The sequence below is a fragment of the Molothrus aeneus genome, chromosome 2 (genome assembly GCF_037042795.1).
Source record: "Molothrus aeneus isolate 106 chromosome 2, BPBGC_Maene_1.0, whole genome shotgun sequence".
NCBI classification, from domain to species: domain Eukaryota; kingdom Metazoa; phylum Chordata; class Aves; order Passeriformes; family Icteridae; genus Molothrus; species Molothrus aeneus.
Genome location: NC_089647.1, coordinates 78,914,639 through 78,939,918, shown reverse-complemented (window position 1 = coordinate 78,939,918; position 25,280 = coordinate 78,914,639). Strand labels below are relative to the sequence as shown.

Below are 25,280 nucleotides of genomic sequence, written 5' to 3'. Positions count from 1 at the left end.
TTTGAGTTTTGGTAATTATCTTCAAATGTCTATATGCATGTGCATATAGTATGTATTTTACAGCAAAAAGCTTCAATTGTTCTCTAAATAATTGTATTGAAATACCAGATAGAAAACCCTTTTCAATTTGAGATTTACTGTTTTTGATTTGAAATGTCAGTGAGGATGTTTTCATTGTGCCTTTTAAAGATATTTCACTTTAAAAGTATCTGCATTTAGCCTGTACCAAGGTTTTATTTTTGCTTATAGTGCCCTCACCTGTAACTTAGGGCCAACTGCAGAACTTCAGTAGTAAAAATAGCTATTTTTTCTTTGAATCATAGCTTGTCTTGTTTTGACAGTCAGAAACAGCTAATGTGTTCCCACTGACTTGTAGTAGTTTGCAATATTACACTTGAAACATTACTGTGGTTTTTACTGTACCCTGAACACAGCTTACTTTTATGTCAAACTTCAGTTGTGTATTTCACTCTAGAATGGAACCTGCAAACCCTAATGAAGCAATTAATTCATATTTTAATTTCAAATACTGTCCTTAATTTAGTCTTTTTATCAAGTTGTGGGATACAATAGATCAAAATAGAAAGAAAGGGTAGGGGTGTAGGAGAAAAAAAACAACAGTGTAGTTGTGTTTTTCCAGCTTCTTTATTTTTCCTATTCTCACTTCTATCACTTTCCCAAGTAAAATCTCTCTTCAGAGGTCACAAGAATGATAAGCACACCTTTCATTAGCATACTTCATTTAGGCAACTTTTCAGAAACAAAGAAAACTAGGAAGAATAACCAATTAAGTCTGAATAATTTAATCTGGATTTTTTAAAATGTGAGATCATATGGAACAATTCTAATAGTGCTCATTTATATCTGAACACAGACTTAAGTGGATAGGCCTGTAGTATGTAAAACAGGCACAGTTTCCTCTTTGTCAGGTCATGTTTGGTACACAGACAAATACAGCATGGGACACTTCACTTGGCACTGTGACTCTCAGTTTGGTACACAAATGCAAAGTGATAGATGATGGAGTACAGATTTTTTTTTAATTCCAGATCTGGGTTGCAATAGCTTTTCTTTGATAGGGGAATTTGAATCCTGAGTTCCCAGGATTCCTTTTCTGGGGGAACTTTTCTCCCTACACAGTTTTTCCAGGGTATGGGTCTCTAGCACCCATGTTGCCAATCAGGCTACAGAAGCAACTGGGGGCACAGTTGTGGAATGCCAGGTGACAATAAAAAAAAGTCTTTCCTTGTTCTTTTTCAAGAGGAAAATTCGTCATACAAAAAATTCAGGGTTTTGGTCTGATGAGAAATGGTGTAAGGTGAGAAGTGGTGTAATGAGGACTGAGCCTACAGATCAATCACTGGAATTAAAAAAAATCAGATTTCTGCAAAATTTGCAGACAGATTTCTTTGAGCATGTTTTCCAGTCAAGATCTGACTGTAATTTAGGGATACTCTTGACTAACTCTTTCTCTGAAGCTGAAAACTATATCCTGTAAATCAAAGATTGTTCCCTTGCATACCTGCGCATTCATTCTCTTTCCCTCCTTCACCTCTATACAAAATCACCCTTCCATTCATTTTGTTCACACTAAACTTAATATTTTACTTACAAATTTCTTCCCTGTCAGCAGTGGAGTGCATAAGCTCTTCTTGTGCCCAGTTAGACAATAAAATGTTGTGATTAAGGACAAATATCTGATCTTCATGCAGATACATTTCAGAGAGACATTTCAGGGACATGGAAGAATGGCTATGTGGATTATTATATGCATTGCTTCCTGTCTGCTGTATATATGAGTATGAATATTTACGCATGGTTACTCTTCCCATCTGATACCTCTGTGTCTTGGGCCAGGACCCCACTGTGCTGAGGCTGCTTCAAACAGTCTTTCTGTGTCTGAAAGCCAAAATTAATGGGATATGTGGGATCACAGCCAATCTAAATTTAGTTTTCACCATATGTATTCCGCTGCCACAAATAATAATTTAAATTACCTCCCCCACCCCCTCTTTTTTTTTAGGTTTTTTTTTTTTTGGCTTCTATTTGTAGCTTTGTTCTGCTTCCTTGTTCTCACACATTAACATGGTACAATAGCTGGACAATAAAAAGTGAAGACATATTTTTTAAAGAATTTTCAAAGTCTTTTTTCAATTTCTTTTTCAAAAAATTTAAAGTTTTTTCAATAAATAAATAATATTTATAAACATATTTTGCTGAACTTAGGCTGTTCAAAAGATTTCTTAACATCTTCCTTATGAGCTAATTTATATAGGCAACTATTCCATTGAATATCAGTTGTTATGTCTATCTTCCTCAGTGTTCATTCCAGTCATTCTTATTTCAATTTTCAAAACATGAGGTTATTTTAAAAATTATTTATAAGCTGCTGACTACTAGTTTATATATGATTTATTTATGAAACACTGGGAATTTGTATGAGTACATCAAAAGGGCTCAGTGATTTTTACTGTCCTGTAGCATGACTGACATTATTAACCTTGGGCAAGGATTTTGGGTTGGCCTTCCAAATTGGAGATTATCAGCCTTTGCAAGTGTTGGTGGGTAGATTGTTACCCTAAAAGCATTGCCTCAGGAGCCTGCCTTTGAAAGCCTTGGTCTCAGCTGAGAAGCTCAAAACTGGGGTGATAAACACATGGCCATTTCCTAGGAAGTGAGCTTCCTGTTTATGTGATGGAAGAGTTTAGGAGTTTCTTCGGGAACTTCCTTTAAATTGCTTTAGAAATTATTGACCAGAGCAATCTGAGTGTGATTTCTGTCCAAAATACATTTTTAAAAATGAAATTAATTTTCAAGCATCCAGCATCTTTTTGCCCTACTTTTATTTATACTACTTAAGACAAATTCACTTCTACTACTTTATACCAGGCTGGTGTTTGGGGTCCAGGCATTTAAAATCACACCTTTTTTGAGGAGATGCCACACATATTCTCATCATTGAAGCCTTTCCTTATAAAGGACAGTTATTTCACCATATGTAACTTTCGGACACAAATTTCTAATGGTTTTCATTAAACTGTGTAACGTGCCCTGATCCACCACAACAGAAAAGCAGAAACCATGTATAATGCAGTATATTATTATCCTTCTCTTATATTTCCTGTTGCACAAATAAATTTTCAAGCTTAAATAGCGAGCAGCTCTTCCCCAACTGCCTCAACAGAGATAAACATTTTTAAACACATTCAAAATAAATTTGGAGTACTGTAATTGGCAGCTATTTTGGGTCTGATCTATCAAAATCATTGACATTTTGCTATTGATTCCATGAAAAGTCACTTCATTAGTACTATCACTGTAATAAAAATAAGCACTTGCTATGAAGTGGGCTGAAATGAAAGAGGTTTTCAACATTATAACAAATAGAAATATGCAGTTTCTGTGTCTCACACACCCCACTCATTGAATGTGCATGTTTGAAATAATTGGGGAAACAGGTCAGTGAACAATTTTACACAATCACAGAATCATGAAGGTTGGAAAAGACCTCCAAGATCATCAAGTTCAATCTCTGACTGAACCCCACCACATCAACTACACCACAGAACTAAGGGACGTGTCCAGTAGTTTCTTGAATCCTTCCAGGGATGCTGCCTCCATCACTTTCCTCGGCAGGCCATTGCAATGCTTCCTTTCAGTGCAGAAATTCTTCCTGATGTACAACCTGAACCTGCTGTGGCGCAGCTCGAGGCCATTTCTTCTTGTCCTGTCACTTGTGGCTTTGGAGAGGATGCCAAACCCCACCTTTCTACAACCTCCTATAAATTATCTGAATTCACAAGTAGGTTAATAAAGCCACTAAAGTTCATTTGCTACACAGGGAAAGCCAAGATAGGACCACAGAACCACAGATCTTTGCAGGACTTGTCCCATGGAATGACAGTTTTTGTGTCAAGTATCAGAGGTCAAACCTTAAAAGCCCTGTATTGCAGAAGTCATGACTTGGGTCAGACTGCTCTATATTTGCTTAGATATCTGAGATCTCATACAGGTTAAATCAAAATAATTTGCTTTAACATTTATTCTATAGCTTTGTGTTCTAAAGGTAACTTAGTAGCTGATCTAGTAATCACAATGCTGAACTACAGAAGAACATTTGTGAACATAATACAGTAGTGTGAAAATTCCATGTGTTCACAGCATTTCCTTTCTATCAATATAGACAGTGTTTAAATCATTGTATATCCCTGGCATTGACTTTGATATTGCCCTAATATTTGCATGAGATATTGTCTCTTTACAAAAAAACCTTAGGAATATTCATTAAAGTAGCTTTCCATTGATTTAAAAAAATGCAACTCAATTATGAAGTTGTGATGGAATATTACGGTCATAGACTTCCAGTAGCAGTAACACTTCTGCTAACAGTTGCCAGACTAACTTCAGAAGTTTGGGCATGCAAGGCAACCACCTCTTACAGAGCACTAGACCTTTTAAGAAAATATAGCAAGCTTTTATAAAACCATTAATCTGGGAGGACTAAGGTTCTTTGTGGTCTCACATTCATCTTCTCTGCCCTCCAGCACTGTGACTACATGGGGAGCAGGATCAGCATGAATGTCCTGCAGGGTGACCTGCTAAAACTAATGCTATTTTTTCTATTGGATGTGTGAGCTGCTTTACTCCCCTTAAAGCTGTTGGTCACTCAAAGAGGGAAGCAGTGCACTAAGGGAGCTTGAGACTAGTGGATAAATGAAAACTGCAAATGAGACTGCATTTTGTTCAGGAACTGAATATCTATCTAAATAGACACAGAGCAAGTGCAAAGAGAAATGTGCTCTTGGCTAAGACCTTTCATCACCACAGAATGACCACATCTTCTGTGACCAGGAAGTTGCATTTCTATACCTCTAATCACTTTCAAAACAAGGGATGGATCCCTATTCTTGGCTCTTTATTGCTGAGCTCTGCCTCTTCCAGAGATTCAAAGCTGAGGATAAGTTGCATAAGAGGAGAGAAGTTGTCTGAACATATTCAGTGTCTTGGTGGGAACATTCACTGACTAATCATTGACATTTCTTTTGTGCATCTTGCTGACATCGACATGGCAATTAATTTTGCTTCTACTGCACCATTATATGCAAGAAGTGAGGAATAGCTAGATGTTCCCAAATTGCCTGTCAATGTTTAATTTGTAGCTCTTGGGTTTGTTAATGGTTAAGACACCTGCTGTGAATCTTTCTCATTAAATGGCTTCTAGCACAGACATCTGACAATATTCCTTGAATTTACACCTTTTGCTTTTAGGCTATGTCAAAAAAAGAAAAAAAAAAGATTTGCTGGTTTTCTGCTAACTAGAATATAATCCTTTTGTATGCTAATATATTAAATTCTTCATTCAGATAAAATTTTGTTTGAACCAGAGAAACATCACCTTTCCACAGCAACAGGGGAATAATGTCAAAAGACAATTCCTTCTGCGTCCAAAAATATTGTACATATTTATCTTAGGATATTCAAAATAGTGGCTGATATTGCAAACTTTTTATAGGCAGCATGGAGAGTTGAGATTTTCACAAATGACCAGCAAACGAGATCCCTTGATTTTTGTTATCTAATTTAAAATTAGTTTTAAAGCCATGTCAACTCCACCTGTAATAGGTTGCAGAGTTGTCACCCCTGAGCACTAGTTACTTTCAAGCTTTTTTCTTTTAATTCTTGTTTGTTTAACTAAAATGAATATAGTCAATTTTTTCATGTGGCTTTTAAACATGAAATTTTACTGGCATTTGAGTGCAAAGGCAGTATCTCTGTCAAGCAAAAAAAAAATTTTGTGAATAAAATTTGTTTTACCGGTAGTTCCTTGTCTCTACTAACAAAATAAAATTTTACTTCTTTTCTTCAGTAGTGCTATAAGCTACTCTGGAATTGTTTGTATTTGTTAACTTGGTATTTACAGCCACAGCCTTTTCTGGAGGTTGGGCTCAGAACTTTCTTTGCTATGTTAAACATTAGATTTATTTAATTTCTCCTGCCATGGTGCACAGCTAGCACGGAATAAAATTATGATAATTTTTAAAAGAGCCTCTTCTGTTATAGATTTACTTGCTTTGGACTATCGGTAGAAATATATAGATGCCTGTATAGATAAAGAGATCTTAGCTACACACCTTTTACAAACAGGAGGGGTTTGGCAATGGCAGTTTAGAAACCAGGCAATGAGAAGGGCAATCTCTTTCTTCTGTTCAGGCTGTACCCTGTGCAGCAAATACCTTCTAAGAGAAGGGAGCAGCAGGTAATTTGGTAGCCTTGTAACAGAAGAAAGAGAGGTTTCCTGGCTTTCATTTCCTATTGGTAGGACAGGTCTTTACTCTAGAGTGTTTAGTCTAAAAGTCCCTTAGAAGATAAGTGAGTAACTTACAGGATTTAGAAATCTGAAGGAAAAGGCAAAGATTGTGGGTAGAGGGAAAAAGCAAGAGAGGGCAAAAAATTGGAGGCAGAAGCTAGTGAGACAGAAAATACATTCAATAATTTCTGCCACTGTTATGTACTGGAATCATGTCTGATGTCATGTGATTCACAAATATTATTAACTCAGGTTATTAAAAAAGTATTACTGAATTAACCAAGAGCATAATAATCCTCCAAGGTTATTCATCATTCTTACTGCTCAGGATAGTAAAATAAAATAAAATAAAAATAAATCATTAGTATTGTCCCTTAATCCCTGAGATCTTCTTACAATGTATCTAGCATGTCCACATTTTCTACTGACTCTTGCAAGATTTGAATGCATTGATTCCATGGGAAATTATTGAGCTAAAATAGATGCAGCTAATGAATTTTCATTTCTCTCTGCACTTTTCATTTGAATATCTTTGTACTGTATCTACAGAAAGTTGTGACATTTGTGACCATATAAACACAAAGACAAGTTGACTGTGCTAAACAAATCAGTGTTCCCTCTCCTGTTTCATACCAGCTTGATGGTCTTAAAGGTCTTTTCCAACCTGAGCAGTTCTGTGATTCAGCACACAAATGGCACTATGCCAACTGCAGCTTGACACAACACGGGTGCTCCAAAGCAAAGCAGCTTCACCCTGCTTCATGTCTTCTCTGATTCTGGTCTGAGCCTGGTCTTCAGCAGAGAAAGAACACTTCTGCAGTATCGCTCTCACACCTGGGGAGATCTCCAGAAAAGAAAAGAAGGAATAGTTAGCAAAACACAGGACTGAAAGAGTGAAGATAGCCTATCTGCAGGTTGGACAAAAGAGGCTTGTAAAATCTTGATGTGGACAATGAAAAAGGGACAGATATTGAACCCAAATTGAGATCAGAGAGCTCCTTTTAAGAAGCTGGATGCAAAAATAGTTCCTATTGTACCAAATAGTACCAAATAGTACCAATTTACCTAATAGTACCAAAGCCGTTGAATGCTTCCCTCTCACATTTCAACTAATTATTAGGAGCACTGATTTGTTTATAATCAGTAGAGGGTGGTGAGATTTTTCCAAAGTCTCAGTGGGTGTTTGTCTCCTTTGGACAAGTTGATCCATGTAGAGGGAGCCTAAATTTCAAACTTCTAGTGATGTTTAGGTGACCTCAGTCTAGTTCTTTGCATCTTCTGTTATTATAAATCTGTATCAACTGCAAATCTGAATCCTCAAAGAGTTCTTAAGGCTTGTATGTGTTACATACACATTTCTGCATAATCTCCCACTCCAGATTCCCACAGTGTTGTCTTAACAATGTTTCCTTGATTGGCTGAAGATTTCTTAAGGGGTCATAATAAACATGAGGGTATTTTCAAAAATTTGAGTAATATTAGCATTGTTTGGAGCTTGAGTTGAATCAGTATTACACAAAGAATAAAGGAATTCTCTTTGATCTTGTAGTGAGGAAACTGTAGTACATAACAGTGTGTTTTGGGTGAGCTTAAGCACTATTGTTGCCCTTTGTGCCAGCTGCTGGTTAGAGAGTAGGCAAAGGGGAATAGGGCAACATTTCTGTCACTCTAATGTTCAGCTTCTGAATGAGATTGTATTACCTGGCTTTTGTGTTTATTTGTCATAAAATAACAAGTAATTTCAATTGTCAAGTTATCAGTTAAGGCAACATTACAAGTGAATTAGATTGTTCTGATCCTTTATAATCTTGGCTTTTAAAGAATACATACTAGGGGGGGGGTTTGTTGTTTTTTTATTTTTTTTACTTATAAAATTTTAATTTTCTAAATGTGTAGTTTAGGGTGTTTGTTGCTTTATTTACCATGTTATCTGGGGAGAGGATACGCAAGGAAATTGCCTCTAATTGACAGTAATATTGAGTTTATCAGAGAAAAAAACTATTTTTTGTCTTTTAAAATCTACCTACTGTTCATTTCCTTTCCTGTATTAATAATTGTAATTACCACAACACTAAAACTACATGGACACCACTGAGAATATGGCCATATTTATACTAAAGTTAAGTAGTCTATATAGTTTAATTTATGTTAGAGGATGTACAGCTTTGTGCTCTACATCAAAACTTTACAAATACTCTTATGCTGGAAGCAGCACTGATTTCCTCTTATATTTTGTATTGTGGGAGAAAGCCTTAGTGGGATGGATAGGTGATGAAAACAGAAATGTTTAGCATATGGAGATCACCAGTGGGCTGCAGGATTCGTCTTGTCTCAGCTATCATAGAGGCTCAGTCCTTACAGGAGATACCACATACACAGAGCAGTATAACACTATGGGGGTACCTCAGTGGTTTCCAAAGGAAAGCTCTGCCACAAAGGAGAAAATAAGATTTGATTATCAGGAAGCTAAAAAAAAAGTAATAAACAATTCAAAAATAGCACAGACTGAATCTCAGCAATGTGCAAGGGTTGTGATTTTTGGTGGCAATATGAAAAGTTAACAAAGTAAAGGAACAGAGAAACAAGATCATCACTGGTGCTGTCTACCAAATAGAGAAAAGGTACGGAGAAAATACATTTGAGAAAAAGTCAGTTTGTTGTCATTAATATACATTTGAAAATTGAGTATCCACAAGGAGATCTTGGAAAAATAGAGGGGCTTTGTTTGCTTGTAGTTCTGTGTTTAGCTGGTAGCAGAGCAACCCAGAGCAGGGCAGTATCTCTAGCCTGACTTTAAATTCAAATGAAGTTAAAATTCATTTTCCCAAGGCAATGTCAATGTGTGCTGATAGTTAGAATGAGTAAACTTGTGTATTGTGTCTTAGCTAAATAAGGTATAGTGTTTAGTTTTATGGCAGAACTGCATCAAGAATATTTTTTAATACCTGACTTCGTTCAATGAGCAAAATTAGCATTAAGCTCCTACAAAAGACCAATGGATTATATAGTATTTTAATGTAAGAAGCTTTAAAATGGAAATATTCTTTCAAACTCAGTGTGTGTGAAAATGGCTGATGCTCCTTTTTTTTTTTTTTTCTGAATATGTATTGGAAGCTGGGAGGGCTTTACAACATAGAGCATCCCAGATTTTCATCTAATGCTTTCATTTCCCTTCCTCACTTCCAGCCCAAAAGCTGGAAGCATTTACAAGTATCTTGCCACTTATCTGCAGAGAAATAGTGAGGAGATAGCCAGCTCTTATCACAGAGAATAGATGCTCACAGTACTATTAATTTCTGCTTGCTAGATAATAAATCTGCAGTTACTTTCCTCTCAGCTTTAAGGTCACTGTGGGAGCCCCTGTGTGCAAAGAAGTACATGTACACCAGATTTTTGTTAATGTGTTAGAATGTTGATTAAGTATAGTCAGAAGAGAAAGAAGATCTGTCTTGGGATGTGTTCAGGCATCACTGAATAAGCAGGAGAAATGATCAGAGCTACAATACAAAATATTAAAGCTCCAGCACGTATAACTGAATGCATGAAAGGGGCTTATCCCTGATAATTTTTGTTACAGTGCCTCACATTATAACTGTTTTACATAATCTTTTAATTAGCACCCTTGCTGGCTTTTGTGAGAAAATTTAAATGGCCTAAAGATTTCTGATGGGCTTGAGCACTCTAAGCAGGAAAAAAAGGAAATCCAGGATATTTCAATTTATGCTGGAATACAGAAAGTCTTTTTGAAACAGCCACTTATTAGCTACAGAAAACTGATAGCTTTTTAAATAACTTTGAATTTTTTTTTCTAAAAAGCTTATCTCAAACTTCTTTTTGCTGGTATAAACCCCTATAGGAACTTAAATACTTCATTGTGTTTGAAGCATCAGAGGTACATTTCAGAGAGTTAGAATTAGGCCTAGGAATCTAAATCTAAAATCTACTTTTAAGGCCAGTGGAAGAGGAATGGAGTCTTGCATTCAGCACCTTAGAATCTGTGTTGGAAAAATGATTGTACATGCAGGGTGCTGAATACCACTGTTAACTGAAACTCTGTGACAATTCATGTTAAGTTAGCTGTCTTATGAAGGAGATTTTCCCAGCAAATATACTAGTCTGCCTTAATTTTTGTACATGAAAAAAGGTGCTAGTTTTTGTTTGGAGAGAATCAGAAAAAGGCACAGCAAGGCTTCTCCATTAATAATCACTCTATCTTTCCTTAGATATTATACTATTCCTTTCTGTCTAATGCCAAGTAATTAGTGATGACTGAAATTGTTAAAATACTTGCTCTAACTTTGCTCTATATCATAAATTATGGTATAGATTTCCATTTCAGTTAGATCAGGTTTGTTTATTGGTAAGAGTATGATACTCTTTCAATTTTTTTCTTTTTTTAAATAAGTAAGTACAATTTTTCTGGAATTTTTTCTCACCTACTATTATTTTTATAGAAAAAAAATGGCCAATTCATATTTCAGTCTGCAAAAGAGATTTGTTCTTTCAGTTCAAAAAGGCTTTTCTGTAGCTTCATTTGTTTTCTTGAATACTTGGAATAAAGAAAATAGTCTTAATTTAGTAATGATAGATTCGAAATTTGCTTAGATCACTAAATTGGTCACAGATTTCTTTGAACAACATCTTTATTTATATTTTTTTTTAGTCTCTCATTTGTGTTTTCACATGTGTCAGTGTACATGTCTCAAACCTTAATTCCTTTATCCTTGTAAAAAAATTCTGAGGACTTTTCAAGACACATTTTCTTATGCCCTTCCATCTTCTACCTATCTTTTCATTTAGATTCACTCCTGACAGGCTCTTTGAAGTTTTGTTTTCTAGACTCAGTCTTACATTTCATCTTTGGCAGTGGGCAAATTGTGCGTTGCTGTGTGTTTATTTTCATATATAAATCTATGCCTTTATAAAGCATAATCATTAAAATAATATTTTAGGTAAAAATATAGGAAATTTTGTCCTGTGATGATCTTTGGAGAAACTTTTTGAGTCTGAGACCTAAGTTGCTTAAGCTTTGTCAGGCAACTGCTGATAATCATATTTGAGCCTGTGTAGACCATTGATAGATCACCTCCTTGTAGAGGGAAAGTTTGAATGTTGTGGGTCATAAATCAAGGGCATCAGAAAATAATATTTTGAAAATATACTGGAAGTGGTAAAGATTATCTGTGCTTCAGAAAATCCCATGTCTTGTGAAGCATGTAAGAAGCAGTCAAGGTTTAAATTGCCAGCAGCTCCACATTTTTAAATGTGCTGACTTATATTCAGAAATAATTTCAGAAATAAATTGTGCTCAGGCACCTTATCAGATAAAATATTTTTAATCCTTTTTTTGCATACATTTTCAGTTGTTGTAAAACAGAAGTGTTTTTCTGTCTTGGGAAAAAGAAAACCATTAGATTTAGAAATACCTGTATGCTGTTCAGATCCAGGTCTGCTGCTGTTGGTCAATTTTTTTTTTTTTTAATGAGGATGTTTATTTTAAAAATTGATTCAATGCAAAGTTGATCTGCCTGTATCCAAGGTTTTAGCAGTTAATTTAAAAATTTTGAGTAGCATCAAAGCACTATTATTTTGTATGACACAATAGTAAACAAAATCACCAAAAACGTACTTATATGCCTTGATACTTAGAGAGTGGTATAGTACCCTATTCCACATGTGTAAAACTGCCACCATAACTTTAAACTTTCCTCCTTTCTTCACAATAAAAAATTACATGTACATTGTTTGTCTTTGAGCTTTAAGGCCCAGAAAGGATGGCTTTGTCTCTAGAGAGAGAATATTAGCAAAGGACCTAAGGTTCAGAGCAATCTGGCTGCCAGATTGTTCTGTTTCTAATGACTTCTGTTCTTCCTTGTCAGTCTAGCATAGCCAGAACCTCTCACTTATTATTTACAGAGCACAGTTTGGATTTCATCAAAGAGAGCTTCCACTCATCAGGCTGTTTCCTGGTATTAATTTAGCTCTTCCTCCCTACATCTGTAGCTAAATCAAGTTTCCATAGAGTTTAAACTAAGTCTGGAAATAAGTAAAAAAAAGCCCTGAGACTTGGGATAAATTTTAATTTAAGTTTGTGTCTGTAAATACAAGACCTACCTGAACACATAAAGGCAATGCAAGGGATGCTTACAGATTTTTGGTAATAAATATGTCCCAGGGGATTGAGTTTGAAGAGAAACCTTGTCCACCAGTAGTGAGTTCAGTTTTAAGGTAGATTGCTTGGGAAAAGTGGGATTTGGGCAGGGACAGTGTTTTGCTTACCAGTGTCAAAGACTGAGCAGGTTGAAGAGCTGATGTGGCTGGAAGGAAGTTTCAGCAGTCTCTGACTCTAGTCCAAGTATTCTTGTTTTGCCTGTTCATGCACTGACTGATGGCTTCTAAGCCACTTTTATACATAAAATAAAATACATAAAATAAAATACTGAAAAAGTCATTGACCAAGTGGATACTCCAGATTCTCAGAAATTGGAATGCAGTCTGCTAGAAGCTAGACCTCACACCAATATGTCTGAGGTTCCCAGCTTTCTGGGAGGCAATTTCACAATAGTCTTAGGCTCTCAAGGCTGCCTAGAACAGAGGGTAGACAGAGTTAAAGGAATAAAGTAGGTATTTATTTAAAGGCCTTCAACGGATACAACTTGGGAAGTACAAGGGCCTGGCTGTGGCTGTACCCAAGATGGATGCTGGGTCACAAGTTTTCACTCTTTAAAAAGTTTGGGTCAATTTACATATTGGGGCAAATTGTCCAATTACAGCTTGAGGTTATGAAGTCCCATCCTCCCAGATTGCTCTCCTCAATTCCTGTTTATACTTTTTGGGCCTGAAGCTGCAGTGGTTCCTTGGTTCTCAGGCTAGAAAAGGATTTTGTCTGACTAAACTGTGAAGATAACTTTTTAGTACTTTAAATGAAGTTCAGAGTTATATACTAATGCAGTACAGAATCTGGAAAAGATGAAGGCTAAAACTTAAGGCATCACTGCCACTGAATACAATTGACTTTTCATATGACAAAAAGCATAGTTCTGATAGCCTCTGTGGGTGTCCTGTGTACACATAGTGGCAGCAGACTGTTGGGCCCTGTTTATGAGGTTTCAGCTGCATTAGGCAGAAAATGAGCTAATTATACTATTAAGATACTGGACATTCTTACATGAGAACTGCATTTATTTAAGTGTTAGACTGATAGGCATTTTAGGAGCCTAATGAATCATTTGAATAATGAGATAAGTAGGTGATTGCTGTAACTTTTTTAATAGTGCCTAAGATAATATTATATGTGATTAAACCTGTGCATGGCTTTTTAAAAATGCTAACACTTACTTTCTATTTTTAAGATGAATGGAAACTGTCTTCCAGCTAGCTAGGCTGATTTCTACTAAACCTTTTGCAACTCTTTGTGTTGGTCTTATAGCTATCTATTCTTTCATCCTAAAAAACCCTACTTTTCAGCTTAACGTCAAAGCTCCTGGAAAAATATCAGGTGTAAAGCATATCCTTTGCAGATCTTGAACAATTGTGTTATTCAACAAATGGTAGAGGAAACTCAAGTAAATATTCTTCTTAGAATTTTTAGCTTGCTCATGTCATTATTTGCAAGAATTTTATAGAAAAATGCAAAGCCTTTACAGTTTGTCTCATAAACATCACTCTATGAAAAATACAAGCAAATAATTGTTAATTTTTCACATCAGAACATCTTCTACAACTTGAAATTATTCTGATTAAGGTAGAAACCAACCCCATGTGAATAAGACTATATTTATTTTTCCTAAAGCTACTTAAAGTTTTTCTTTTTTTTAAAGGTTCAATATGCTATTACACAGATGTTGAAAAATATTTCTACCACACAACTTTTACTTAGCTGATGCCTGGTACAAATAACTCCTTTTTTTTTTTTTTTAATTACTTGCAGTGCAAGGAATTAAAGAAAAATATGCCAGTATGTGTTGCAAGATATTCCTCAGTCAATATATCTGTGAATAACTAGACAAACAGTGTCCACTGCTGGCAAATCAGATAATTGCACTGCACTTTAGAGAGATATGATGTTAAAAGGTTTTGATGAGTTAAGTCTTAAATGTCATATATTTTGTATTGACTCTGTAAGACTGGGTTGTAAAATAAGGTCACTATATTAGAAGTATTCATGCTATTACCACTAATAATAAATACTATGGTATTTGAACTAATAGCCAGGAATATCACCACAGTAACATAAGCAGGGACTCCAATTTTTTCAGGATTTAAAAATAATTCTAGTATTCATTATATTATATCTAGCATCATCATCATACAAAATAAATAAAAAGATAGCAAAAGTCTGTGAAATTTGTCTTGATGTTTTGATATGATCTTGATGATCGTATAAGTAACAAGATGGGTAAGCAGGAGTTCTTAAGTTCCTTTTTTTCTCCTTAAGTCAAAGCATTCTTTACTGATTTTGTTAGGTTTTTTAAAAGACATAAAAAAGTGTAGAAGAAATAAATGTTTCTGTTTTGGAGGAAGTAAAATGGAAATGCTCATACAGCAAGTACCACTGCTGTTGATGAAGCTAGAGCTGAATTAAACTGATTATCAAAGAGAGAAGAGAAGGGTGAAATCTGAAAAGTTTCCTCCTGGCTTTTTTTTTTTTTTTTTTAATAGATAATATTTGTTTGCATCTTTTTCTTAACAATAGTGTGTCAATGCAAAGGAAATCTTTCAGTGAAAGAAAATAATATAGAGTGAAACAAACATTGAGGGGGAGAAAGGAAAAATCTGTTCCTATGCTAATATAAACTATATTAGCTTGTCAGATACTTCTAAAAATCTAGATTAACTGAAAAGAAGCTAGCCATACTTGTTATTCAGAGATTTATATCAGTCATCAATTTATTGCATTCAATGAAAGTATTAGACAATGCACTGAATTTTCTGTTTGTTTGGAAAGGGGAACAGGGAAACAGAGTATGGGACTTTTTTCAGAGGATATTGGTTATGTCTGAACCCCAAAGGAAGGGTCATGTCTATTTGATTAGACTTGAGAGGGAATCAAGGCTTACCTTTTAGATGAACATGGTATTAGCCAGAATTGCTCTTTATTTATATTTTCTCCCTTCAGTACCCAGAGAAATACTGTATGACCTTCCCTCTTGATCAAGAAAAAAATGGGATGCTATTTTTATTTTTGGGGTTTTTTTTCCTTGTAAATGTCTTTAAAATAGTATCAAAGGGATTGCAAATCAAAAGTTATTCAAAAGTTAATCAAAAGTAGAATAATTGCAAACAAAGATGACTATCTGAAAGTTATTTTGTGAAATTAATCACACTGTCAATTCTAGGTCACATAGCAGAAAATAAGACCATTTTTTCCTAGATTATTTGGCAGGGAGTAATTTTCATGCTTTCTTCCAAGAAACAAAGTGTTGTTCTGGATGTTTTTGTGTGTGCATGAGTGCATTCATGTGCATGGGCAGACATGCTGCAGCTCCTCCTGTCACTGGTAAAAATCACTTTTTATACTTAAAAGATTATTAGATGCATTTTGAGGGAATCATTCTTCTGCTTCTCAAGATAGCAATTTATGTACATCTCCGCTCATACTATCTTTTCTGTTCAGTATTTTATTTTAATGCATATAAAGTGCTTTTTCTCCTGGATCTCTGTGAGATGGTCAAAATCCAACATCTTCCTTGTTCTAAGGGTTCAGAAGTACTGCACATTTTTTTCTCATATTGTCATATATGAGTATTTTCATACTGGTTCCAGGGAAAGCAAGAAATCCATTTGCAAACATGTTCTAGGTGCAGGAAATCCTCACTGGAGAGTAGCATGAAACAGGTAGAGCAGCTTACATGCTCTGCCAGCTGTACTGACTCCAGAGCCAATTCATTGTAGAGACTGAATTTCTTAGGGACAGTGTTTCCTTTGTTTCTGTAGAACAAAATTAAGCAGACTCACCTTACAGGGACTTTCAGTTACTTGAGAGAATAACAGCAAAGTCTGTTGCATGTTCCAGAAGTCAGGCCAAGCAGACAAGTCCTGCTGTGGCTAGATAAGTAAACACAACAGATGTTGGCTTAAGCTGTGCATATTAATGAAGAAGCTCTCCATGCTGTTTTTAGGCCTCTAAATCTTAAACTGCTCTCTGCAGCTGAGTGGACCAAAGATGGGGAGGGCGGGGGGGGGGCGGTGCTGTTTGTGTTTGTGTTTGTTTTTCTTTAATGAAAGTCCTTTTTCTGGCTTGTGTCACCAGAGCCTTGTTTGAAGCAGTCTTGTGGCAGATCTGCTATTAGCTTTAGTAAGAACAAAATTAATGGTAATATGTATCTGTTATTAGTTATTAAAAACCTCTCTTTGAAGAGATTATTTCATTTTTAAAGATAAAATATTATATATTTCATTGCAGAAACCACAAAGTATTTGATTTTAATTACTTTTTCGGATTATATACTGAAAATGGTCTTGATTATTTATTTATTTTTTCTTCCTTCACTGTTGTCGTTAATTGTTTAAAAGAGACTTACTGGGTTTAAGTTTTGGGTCTAGGTGAGCTGTTTTGGTGACCCTTATATGATCTCTGTGCTGTACAGATACTCCTGTCAACCCAGCTGGTTTCTTTTGTTCACCTGGTCTGAAAAGAAGTGGTATCAGAAGTAAAGATGGAGTGAAAAACAGAAAGGGTCATGAAAGATGTCACAGGAGCTTTGCTAGAAGTTAGCATCTGCAATCATACATCTTATCTGGCCAAAAGATCAATTGTTAAAAATAGCATTAAGAATCTTCATCCACCTTTTTCCCCCTGTTGAAGGATGAAGAGTTAGCCCATGGAATAAAAAATGAAACTCTGAATTGAAGCAGGTATTTTACTAGACACAGGACTATTCATAAGAATAGTCCTCATTACTACAGGATAATCCATGCAATTTAGCATTGGAAAGGGGGACAGCAAAGTTAAAAAAAAAGCAAAAGTAAAAGAAATCTAAGAATCTAAGAAATCTTAAGAATCAATGTCTAAAGAATTAGTCAATATCTAGTGTAGAGGTACTTAGTCCTTTGAGTTATGGATGTATCTCAGGAAATATGTGAAAGAAATGAATGTAATATGTGAAAGAAGTGAATGGGTGAATGCAGAAGAAATACTGCACCTGAGCTGCTATAGGCAGCATTGTAGGTGTTATGCATTTGAATCGTGTTATGTACTTGAATAGAATGTTTTGATAGTTCTCTGCATAACCAGTCATCTAATGCTAGACTGCCTTGCATGGTGCATTAATTTATTCTTGCATATACAGGAATCATATTTTAATGTTTTTTCTTATGAGTTGGATACATAAGCCAAATCCTGTGAAGAAGCTGGTTAAAATATGTGCAGTCCTTTGAACAATATATTGGAAGCTTACTTTTGTCTTAATTAAACAGATTCACCTGATCTATTTAAACAAGTCACTCCATAGGACCTTCCATGTATTTAGTAAATTTTTATAGGTATGATTTTGGCTCCTCAAGTACATTGTGAATGCCAAGACTGAAAGCTGAGTGCTTTTGACACAAAGAAATGTGAAATGATAGAAATCCAAATTCTGTGAAACATATTATCATGTTAAACAAATTTTGTTCCCAATGTTCTTTAAAGTCTTATCAATGAGTCTTATCTTCAAAGTCTTATCAAAGTCTTATCACTCAAGTGTTCAGGGTGTTAAGGATTTTAAATTTCAGTGCTTCATAGTACATTGCCTTTTGGGAAATTAACAATAACTTATAAGGAGAATTATATACAGATCAATAGACAAGAACATATAAAACTGACCTAATTTAAACTGTTAACAGCTCATTGTACAAACATACTGTACTAGTCTTCTTATAAACATGGAATGCATATAATCTATCTGAAAAAGGAATTATTATCTATGTTTTAATATGTTCATACTGGTCTGCTTATGAAAGATGTGATCTTTTAAGTTGACAAACCTTTTTCTAGCTTGTTCAGTTTTGTACAATTGAACACTTACCAACCTATAGAGTAAGCCATAGATTATGTTTCACCTTGTTCAAGTCATTACTTCTCTTGCTCCATCTTTTTCCCCCAAGACATTTAAAGCAAGAATTGAAAGTTACTGTTGCTTACCAACACCCATCCCCCCTATACGTACACACTGTGTGCCTTGGGAAGATATCAGTTTGCAATTACATGAACAATTCTATTTGTAGGACTGTATCACATTTTCTTATGATATTTGAGGGAGTGGAGGGGTCTTAGTACGTACATTGAATTTAGGCACTTTAATTATGGTCCACCTAAACTACCAGCAACCTTCAATAATTTGTTTTTGTCAGAAGCAACAAATCAGAATTACAACTTCAGCTGGAAACAGTAATTTGGCAATCAGTCTGATCAGAAGCACCACAAGAGTGATTAAATAAATTCATCACTATTTAGAAACAAGTAATTTCTCCATTCCTGAAATGTCTCTTCTTGGAATAATACATTTTCCCAGTGGTCTAGATGTATTTTTATGCATGCCTTTCAATTGTTAGGCCTAAGTTGGTACTTTTTACCCCTAGACTATCCTTTCTGTTTTGAATGGTATAAGGAGTAAGGTGCTAGTACTTGTGCTACTATAGAACACAACATCTTCCAAAGGAAAAAAACAAACATTTGCAAAGACACAAAACTCTGTAGAGTCTGAAAGAACATCTAGATTCACTATACTTTGTTAATGACTTCCAGAATGTAAGCTGACTTTACCTCATCATCTTCCAGTGGATTTAACTGGACAACTGAACTCTGTGTGCCCTACTGTTTGCAGGCAAGTGCAGTAAAAACTTCACCATAGCTCATGAAACTTAAACATGTTTATTAGTAAAGTAATAATCTGACATTTTGCACTTGTAGAAAATATATGCTTGTAAGATATTTGGGCTTTATTTGATTTATTTTGTTTTGGTTTTGATATCAAGAGTGGTTTCAGGATATCTGAGAGGAGAAAATTTGGGTGGAGTGTGTGCACATGACTGCATACTTGTAGGAGATATTTTAGTTTATATTGAAATAGTTTATAAAAGGAAAATCTCTGTAGAGTTTTCATGGCTGCATTGAACTGCATTACTCTGCAGCTTGTAACATTATCCAAGTTATTGCAAAACATATAATAGGTTAAAATAAATGAATAAAAAAGAAAAAAACCCAAAGCCCATACTGTTGATGGCATAAAGATGACACTTTAAGTTCTATACATTTTGTAGCTTATGGATCTAGGCAGAATAGATTATAAAGCATTAAATACCATTTTTCCTAATTGAATTTCTTATAAAAGCATTTTATATATCTCTAGTACGTGCACATATGCAAACAACAATGGTGTATATTTTAGTATTGAACTTTCATGCCTAAAAAGGTCACATTGAAATTTACATATTGAATTAGCTGAAATGGAATATGGTTTCTTCCTGGTAATACATTAAAAAAAAAGGAATAATAATGTTTCATCCCCTAACATAAAAAAACCAAGTATTTTATACACACTTTATATACATTTAATTTTTTACTACAAAATTCATCAAAGAAAGCAATTTTATAGATTCTATAATGTTTTTGTTTAGAAAACTTTTGAATTCCATAATAAAATACCAGTTAGAAATTAATAGATGGGAGAGTAGAAAGCACTGAAAGCCTTTTCTCCCCCTCTTTGCCTTTTAATAATTTGTTTTCATATCCAAAGTTTTGTTAATCAGAGATAAAACTCTGTTTTGATGTAGAAAATGTCATACCTAGGATATATCTAGGTATAGATATATCCTAAATTTTTGCCCTAAATGCATATACTCATACAGTTCCCAGTTTTTAAGGTATCTGATATGTTCATACTTGTGCAATCCATCTGTTAGCAGACCCTTCACTTTGACTAGAATTGCACACATTTTATCGCAGGTTAGGACACCAGATGGCTCTCTTGAGTTTTCTTTGTAAAACCCCAAGATGTAAACAACTGCTCTGCATTTCTGAGATGTGAGTACAAAGCTTTTCTTTTTTTCTTTTTCTTTTTAATCTCTGGAGTAAGAAACACATTTTCTCTTTGTCTATAGGCATACTGCCCGTTTTCACCCTCTCTCTTGCTTTTCTTTGCCATCACCCCGAGCATCATGTGGTTGAGAAATGTCAGTGTTTTGGCAAAGGCCCAGGATTTGAAGGAGAATATAGAGAGAAACAATAGTAGTAGATAGTATATGATGCACAGCATCATCTGATGCTATAAAGAGGAACTTGGGACCCACACCCTTTTGGAGAGAGTTTCTCATGCAAATTTTAGTGTTGTATGTATGTATTATACCTCTGCATTCCTGAGAAAATGAGAGATAGTGGGTGGTTGGCCTCTGTTTCACTCTACTCCCTCTCATTCATTCCTTTGTTTGGAGCCAGCAGCCAAGTCGAGCTGACTTTGGGCTGTGTCCTGCCAGCTCCCCGGGCGGGGACAGGGTGTCCCTGAGCCGTGCGCGGCCACCGCCGCTCCGCTGTCCATGGTGCTGCAGGCAGAGACACACCGGGACCGGGACCGGGACCGCGGCCGGGACAGGGACCGGGGCCGGGCAGGCCCACTGGGGCAGCACTCAGGGGAGCGCTTCCCTCTTAAGGGGTCTGAAGGAACACCACTCCGTATCTTGTCCACTTTTGAGGAGGAAGGAAAAAGAAAGCAGTATGCAAAAATACTACACTGAAATTTAATTTTATTTTTTTAATAACCACCTCTCTGTCTAATTGCATTAGTTAAGGCAATTGTAACTGTTGTAAGGAAATTGCTGCTCTGTAAAAATTGCCAGATAGAAAATCCAATGAGTCTTAGCTGAATCTCTTTAGAGACACTTTTAAATAGAATTAAAATGTATTATCCAGATCCGATTGTGCATGTTCTGTTCCTAGTTGGTCTAGTATTAATACAAAATCCCTGTATACTGGAGTTCCCACCATACACTTTTGCCCTCTGTATAAAAATAGCGCTTTGTAGATTAAAGGATTTAGGGGGAAAAATGGTCAATATCAAAGAAGCTGAAGCCTCTGCTGAAACAAGAACCTGTTCTCGGTTCTGTATTGCAAAAGAGGGAATTTTTCTGGATGAATATTTACACTTTCAAGCCCGTTAAAAAACCCCCAAAAACAACCACAAAAAAAACAAAAAACAAAAAACAAAAAACCAAACCAAAACAAAAAAGCACCAAAGCACCAAAGCAAAACAAATAACCCTCAAAACCATCTAATAAGAGATTAGAGCACTGTGAAAACAGTATAAAAATAGATAATACATGATAATTGCATGTGCAAGCATCTGCCCTTCTTTATAGGCTAACAATATTTTTCTGTGTAGCTGCTTGTTTTCTTTCTCTAATTTCCTCTGGCTAGCTAAAACTTCAGGAAGTTTAACCGTTAGACTTGCAGAAAGTAAATCCAAAAACCTTTGGGCCATTATTTGAAAAGGGAGACGAGACAACAGGAAAAGATGAAAGGAAATAAGTGGGATGTCTTATATTACATGGTATTTACTATTTGCAGTGCCTTATGAACTTCTCGGGGCAGATACTTCTTAGGTTTTCTGTGTCTAGTGAGCTTGGCTGGTGCTTCCTTAAGTGCACTAAGACATATCCTCTAATTTTACACGGTGCTGGGGATTAGTAAATCCACCTGCTGTGGCTGTTTGTGGGTGCCCCATGCAATTCCCTTTGATATTTGAGTTGAAGGTCCCCTCAGCCCCTCAGCTCACGGCTCCAAAACCTTCCCATGAAGCAGAAGCGCGTCTCCCCCCAGAGTTCCCTCCTGCTCGGTCCGTTCCTGCATGGGGGCCGAGGAGCGGCGGTCGGGCGGGGGCACTGCGCGGGGCAGGGTGTCCTTGGCGGAGCGCGGTGTCCCTCGCCCGCCTGCCCTGCCTCCCGGCTTCCGCGGTGTCCCGCCTGCCCTGCCTCCCGGCTTCCCCGCCTGGGGACGGGGACAGGTGCCGGTGTCACCGCTGGGGGCGGGGGGGCGGCCGGCAGGGTGCCGCTGCCGGGGAGCTGGAGAGAGGGTGCGTGCGAGGGATCCTCGGTGTGCCGGGGCGGGCGAAGGAGAACGGGGAGGGCCATACGCCCCTCTGGCAGCTCGCAGAGCCCTCCTTCTTTCCCGGGAAGGGAGCCCCGCACGAAGCCACCCGGAAACCTAACGGGGGGCAGAGGCAGCTGGCGGCAGATCCACCGGGAACCTCCCGGTTCCCACCAGAAAACCACATCAGCATCACCCCGTCCCTCCGCCTCTCTCCCTCTGTGCTTTTTTCTTCTGTCTTTCCCCATTCCCCCTCCTCCACTGCTTGCACCCTCGCCGCCCCTCGCCTTGGGGAGGTCAAAAAAAAAGCTCCAGCGGTGCGTGCCTCTGTGTGTGTGTGTGTGTGTGTGCGTGTGTGTGTGTGTGTGTGCGTGTGTAGGGGAGGCTGGAGCGGGGTGGGACCGAGGAGCCGTGATTACAGCTCTCGCCGGAGAAGAAGATTGCTCTCTCCAGATGCTGATTTCTGAAGCACTTGGCAATCATCAGGCGGGAGCCGGGAAGAGGCGGCGGTAGCCGCCCCGGCCGTGGCGATGGCAGCGCCGGGTGAGCGGGCGGCGGCTCGGGGCTGAGGGGCAGCCCCGGGAGGCGACGCTGTCGGGCGGACCCGACCCGACCCGATCGACCCGACCCGACCGGAGCCGACCGGGCGCGGCTCTGCCCCGAGTCCCGCTCGCTCCGCCAGCCCGCCGGCAGACGCCCGCCCGAGCAGGAGCCCCTGCGCCGGGACACGGCGGGGGGGGACGGCGGGGCACCCATGCGGTGACCCTTGGCGGCGGCAGCTCCCGCCGGCCGCACGGTGCGGGTGCCCCTCCGCAGCCGCGCCTGGGGCCGGAGGAGGCTCCCGCTCGCCCTCGCCCCCGGGGATGGGATCCCGCCGGGGCTGAGCACCTCGCCGCCTCCCTCCTCCCTGCCCGGCGTGGGCGAGCCGGCGAGCAGCCATGGCAGCGGCCATCGCCAGCGGCTTGATCCGCCAGAAGCGGCAGGCGAGGGAGCAGCACTGGGACCGGCCCTCGGCCAGCAGGAGGCGGAACAGCCCCAACAAGAACCGCGGGCTCTGCAATGGCAACCTGGTGGACATCTTCTCCAAGGTCCGCATCTTCGGGCTCAAGAAGCGGCGGTTGCGGCGCCAAGGTGCGTCCCTGTGGCCGGGCCCGCCCGCGGCTCCCGGGGGGCGGGCGGGAGGGGGCAACCTGTGGCGAGAAACTTCCCGGGCCGGGCGCCGCCCCGGGTCCTGCCCGCCGGCGGCTCCCGGCTCCCCGGCAGCGGGCGAGGGCTCGCGGGCTGCAGCCTGCGGACCTTCGGTCGGGACCCCCGGGGCCAGCCTGGCTGCCCGGCTGCCGGCTCCGGGGCTCCGGTGTGGGTCACGACAGGTGCAGCAAGCCCCTCGGGGAGCCCTGCCCGCCGCCCCGCACCTCCCCGTCTCGCCTGTGTTTCTCTCTGAAGGACAAAGAGCGCACGGCGCTCTGGGTGCCCGGTGTCCGGGGGCCGTGGGTCGCCAGCCCCTTCCCTGAGCCACCAATGTGCAGGTGCAGCCTGGCTGTAGTGAAGGGGTTCCCCCCGCTGCTCGGTGACTTCCCAGTCAGCGCACAGTGAGAGGTGAGGCACACCCGGCAGCTGGGGAGAGCTTCTCGGCATCCCTGTGGGTACCCAGGTGCCTGTTGCCCGTTCCCAGCCAGGGCCTTGCCCTGCAGACCAGCAGGTTTTGCAGGTTAGCTCTTCTTCCGGGTAGATGACCAGGAATCAATGGAGAAAAGTGGTACCGTGGTTATTGCATTCTATCCAGTACTTTGTATTAGAACCCTAGAAATAAAAGGAGTAAAACGGTGTTGCCGTGACTTCTCTAATTTTTTAAAAAAAATTGTGGTATTAAGCAGCATTCAGAAATGGTAAGACTTACTCTATGTCCTCAGGAAACAAGTTTTTATAACAAAATGATTATATTGTGAAGAGTGAAAAATCTTAAGTATCACTTGAAACATGGCAAATACCTACAATTCAGTGATAAAGTACAAACCACCCTCTGTTGCATTATATAGAATGCCACCATGTGTTGTGGTTTGGTATGTATACTACAGCTCCTCTTTAGGTTGGGTCAGAAGAGCATTTTAAGCATAATCAGGGAAGTCTCCTAATTAATGCTTCCTCCTTCTTTTCCATGGCTCCCATTTGAAAAAAACATAAATCAACAAAGTCCACACAATTTTATTTTTACATGGCTTTCTTGCAGTAAAATTATTTGTTGTAACTCCTAATGCAAGCCAAATCTTGCATTTTTAGATAGTACAGGGATACAGCAAAGATGAGCAGGAAAATGTCAGTGGCAAAATCTATGGTGGCTTTTTTCAGAGAGGTCTATGTGTGCTTTAAAAGACTAGAGTATCTGGTTTATGATGGTGGATATTTATAAGTGATACTCTTCAGGAAAACAAGTTTAGGGATTACTAACAGCAATTGTGTTTGACCACCTGTGCCATCTTTTTTGGGGGAAAACTCTGTATTTGACATTATTAACATTTGAGGAAGAGAGGACTGCCTTGCAGCACTGAGATGCCAAACATTTTTTTAGGTGAGAAGGGGCTTTAAAGAGACTTTTGAATTCATCCTTTTTCATTCATTCATTTTTCATAAGGCACTTTGTCACATTCCTGAAAAAGAGACCTGAATTAGAACATAACTCTGCTGTTAACCTGTACCACTGACACAGAACATTTCAGCAAGAACAGTCAGAACAAGGGCTGTTCACCAGTAAAACCTGCACTATCAGACCCCTGAGTTTATCTTCCTTCATGATGAGACATGGGGATATTTATCCATGGGTTTACATTAAGGTCTCAGAATTACTGCTCATCTGTAAGAATTCCTGCTGAAAAAAATACTATCACAGCTTTTACTATCTCTGATGCATGGAATACC

General features: G+C 38.5%; 1 protein-coding gene across 4 annotated transcripts in view; it reads left to right on the top strand.

The window, feature by feature from the left end:
- FGF14 (fibroblast growth factor 14) overlaps window positions 1-25,280 on the top strand; it is a 380,196-nt gene that overhangs the window by 232,882 nt on the left and 122,034 nt on the right. For 2 of the 4 annotated variants that reach the window (XM_066545158.1, XM_066545156.1), the window contains exon 1: window positions 22,462-23,498. The exons of the other annotated variants lie outside the window; for them this stretch is intronic. In XM_066545158.1, coding sequence (XP_066401255.1) covers window positions 23,306-23,498 — 193 coding nt within the window. In that variant the 5' untranslated portion in view covers window positions 22,462-23,305. Of the gene's footprint in view, window positions 1-22,461; window positions 23,499-25,280 lie in introns of those variants that run through there. 4 annotated transcript variants of the gene reach the window in all.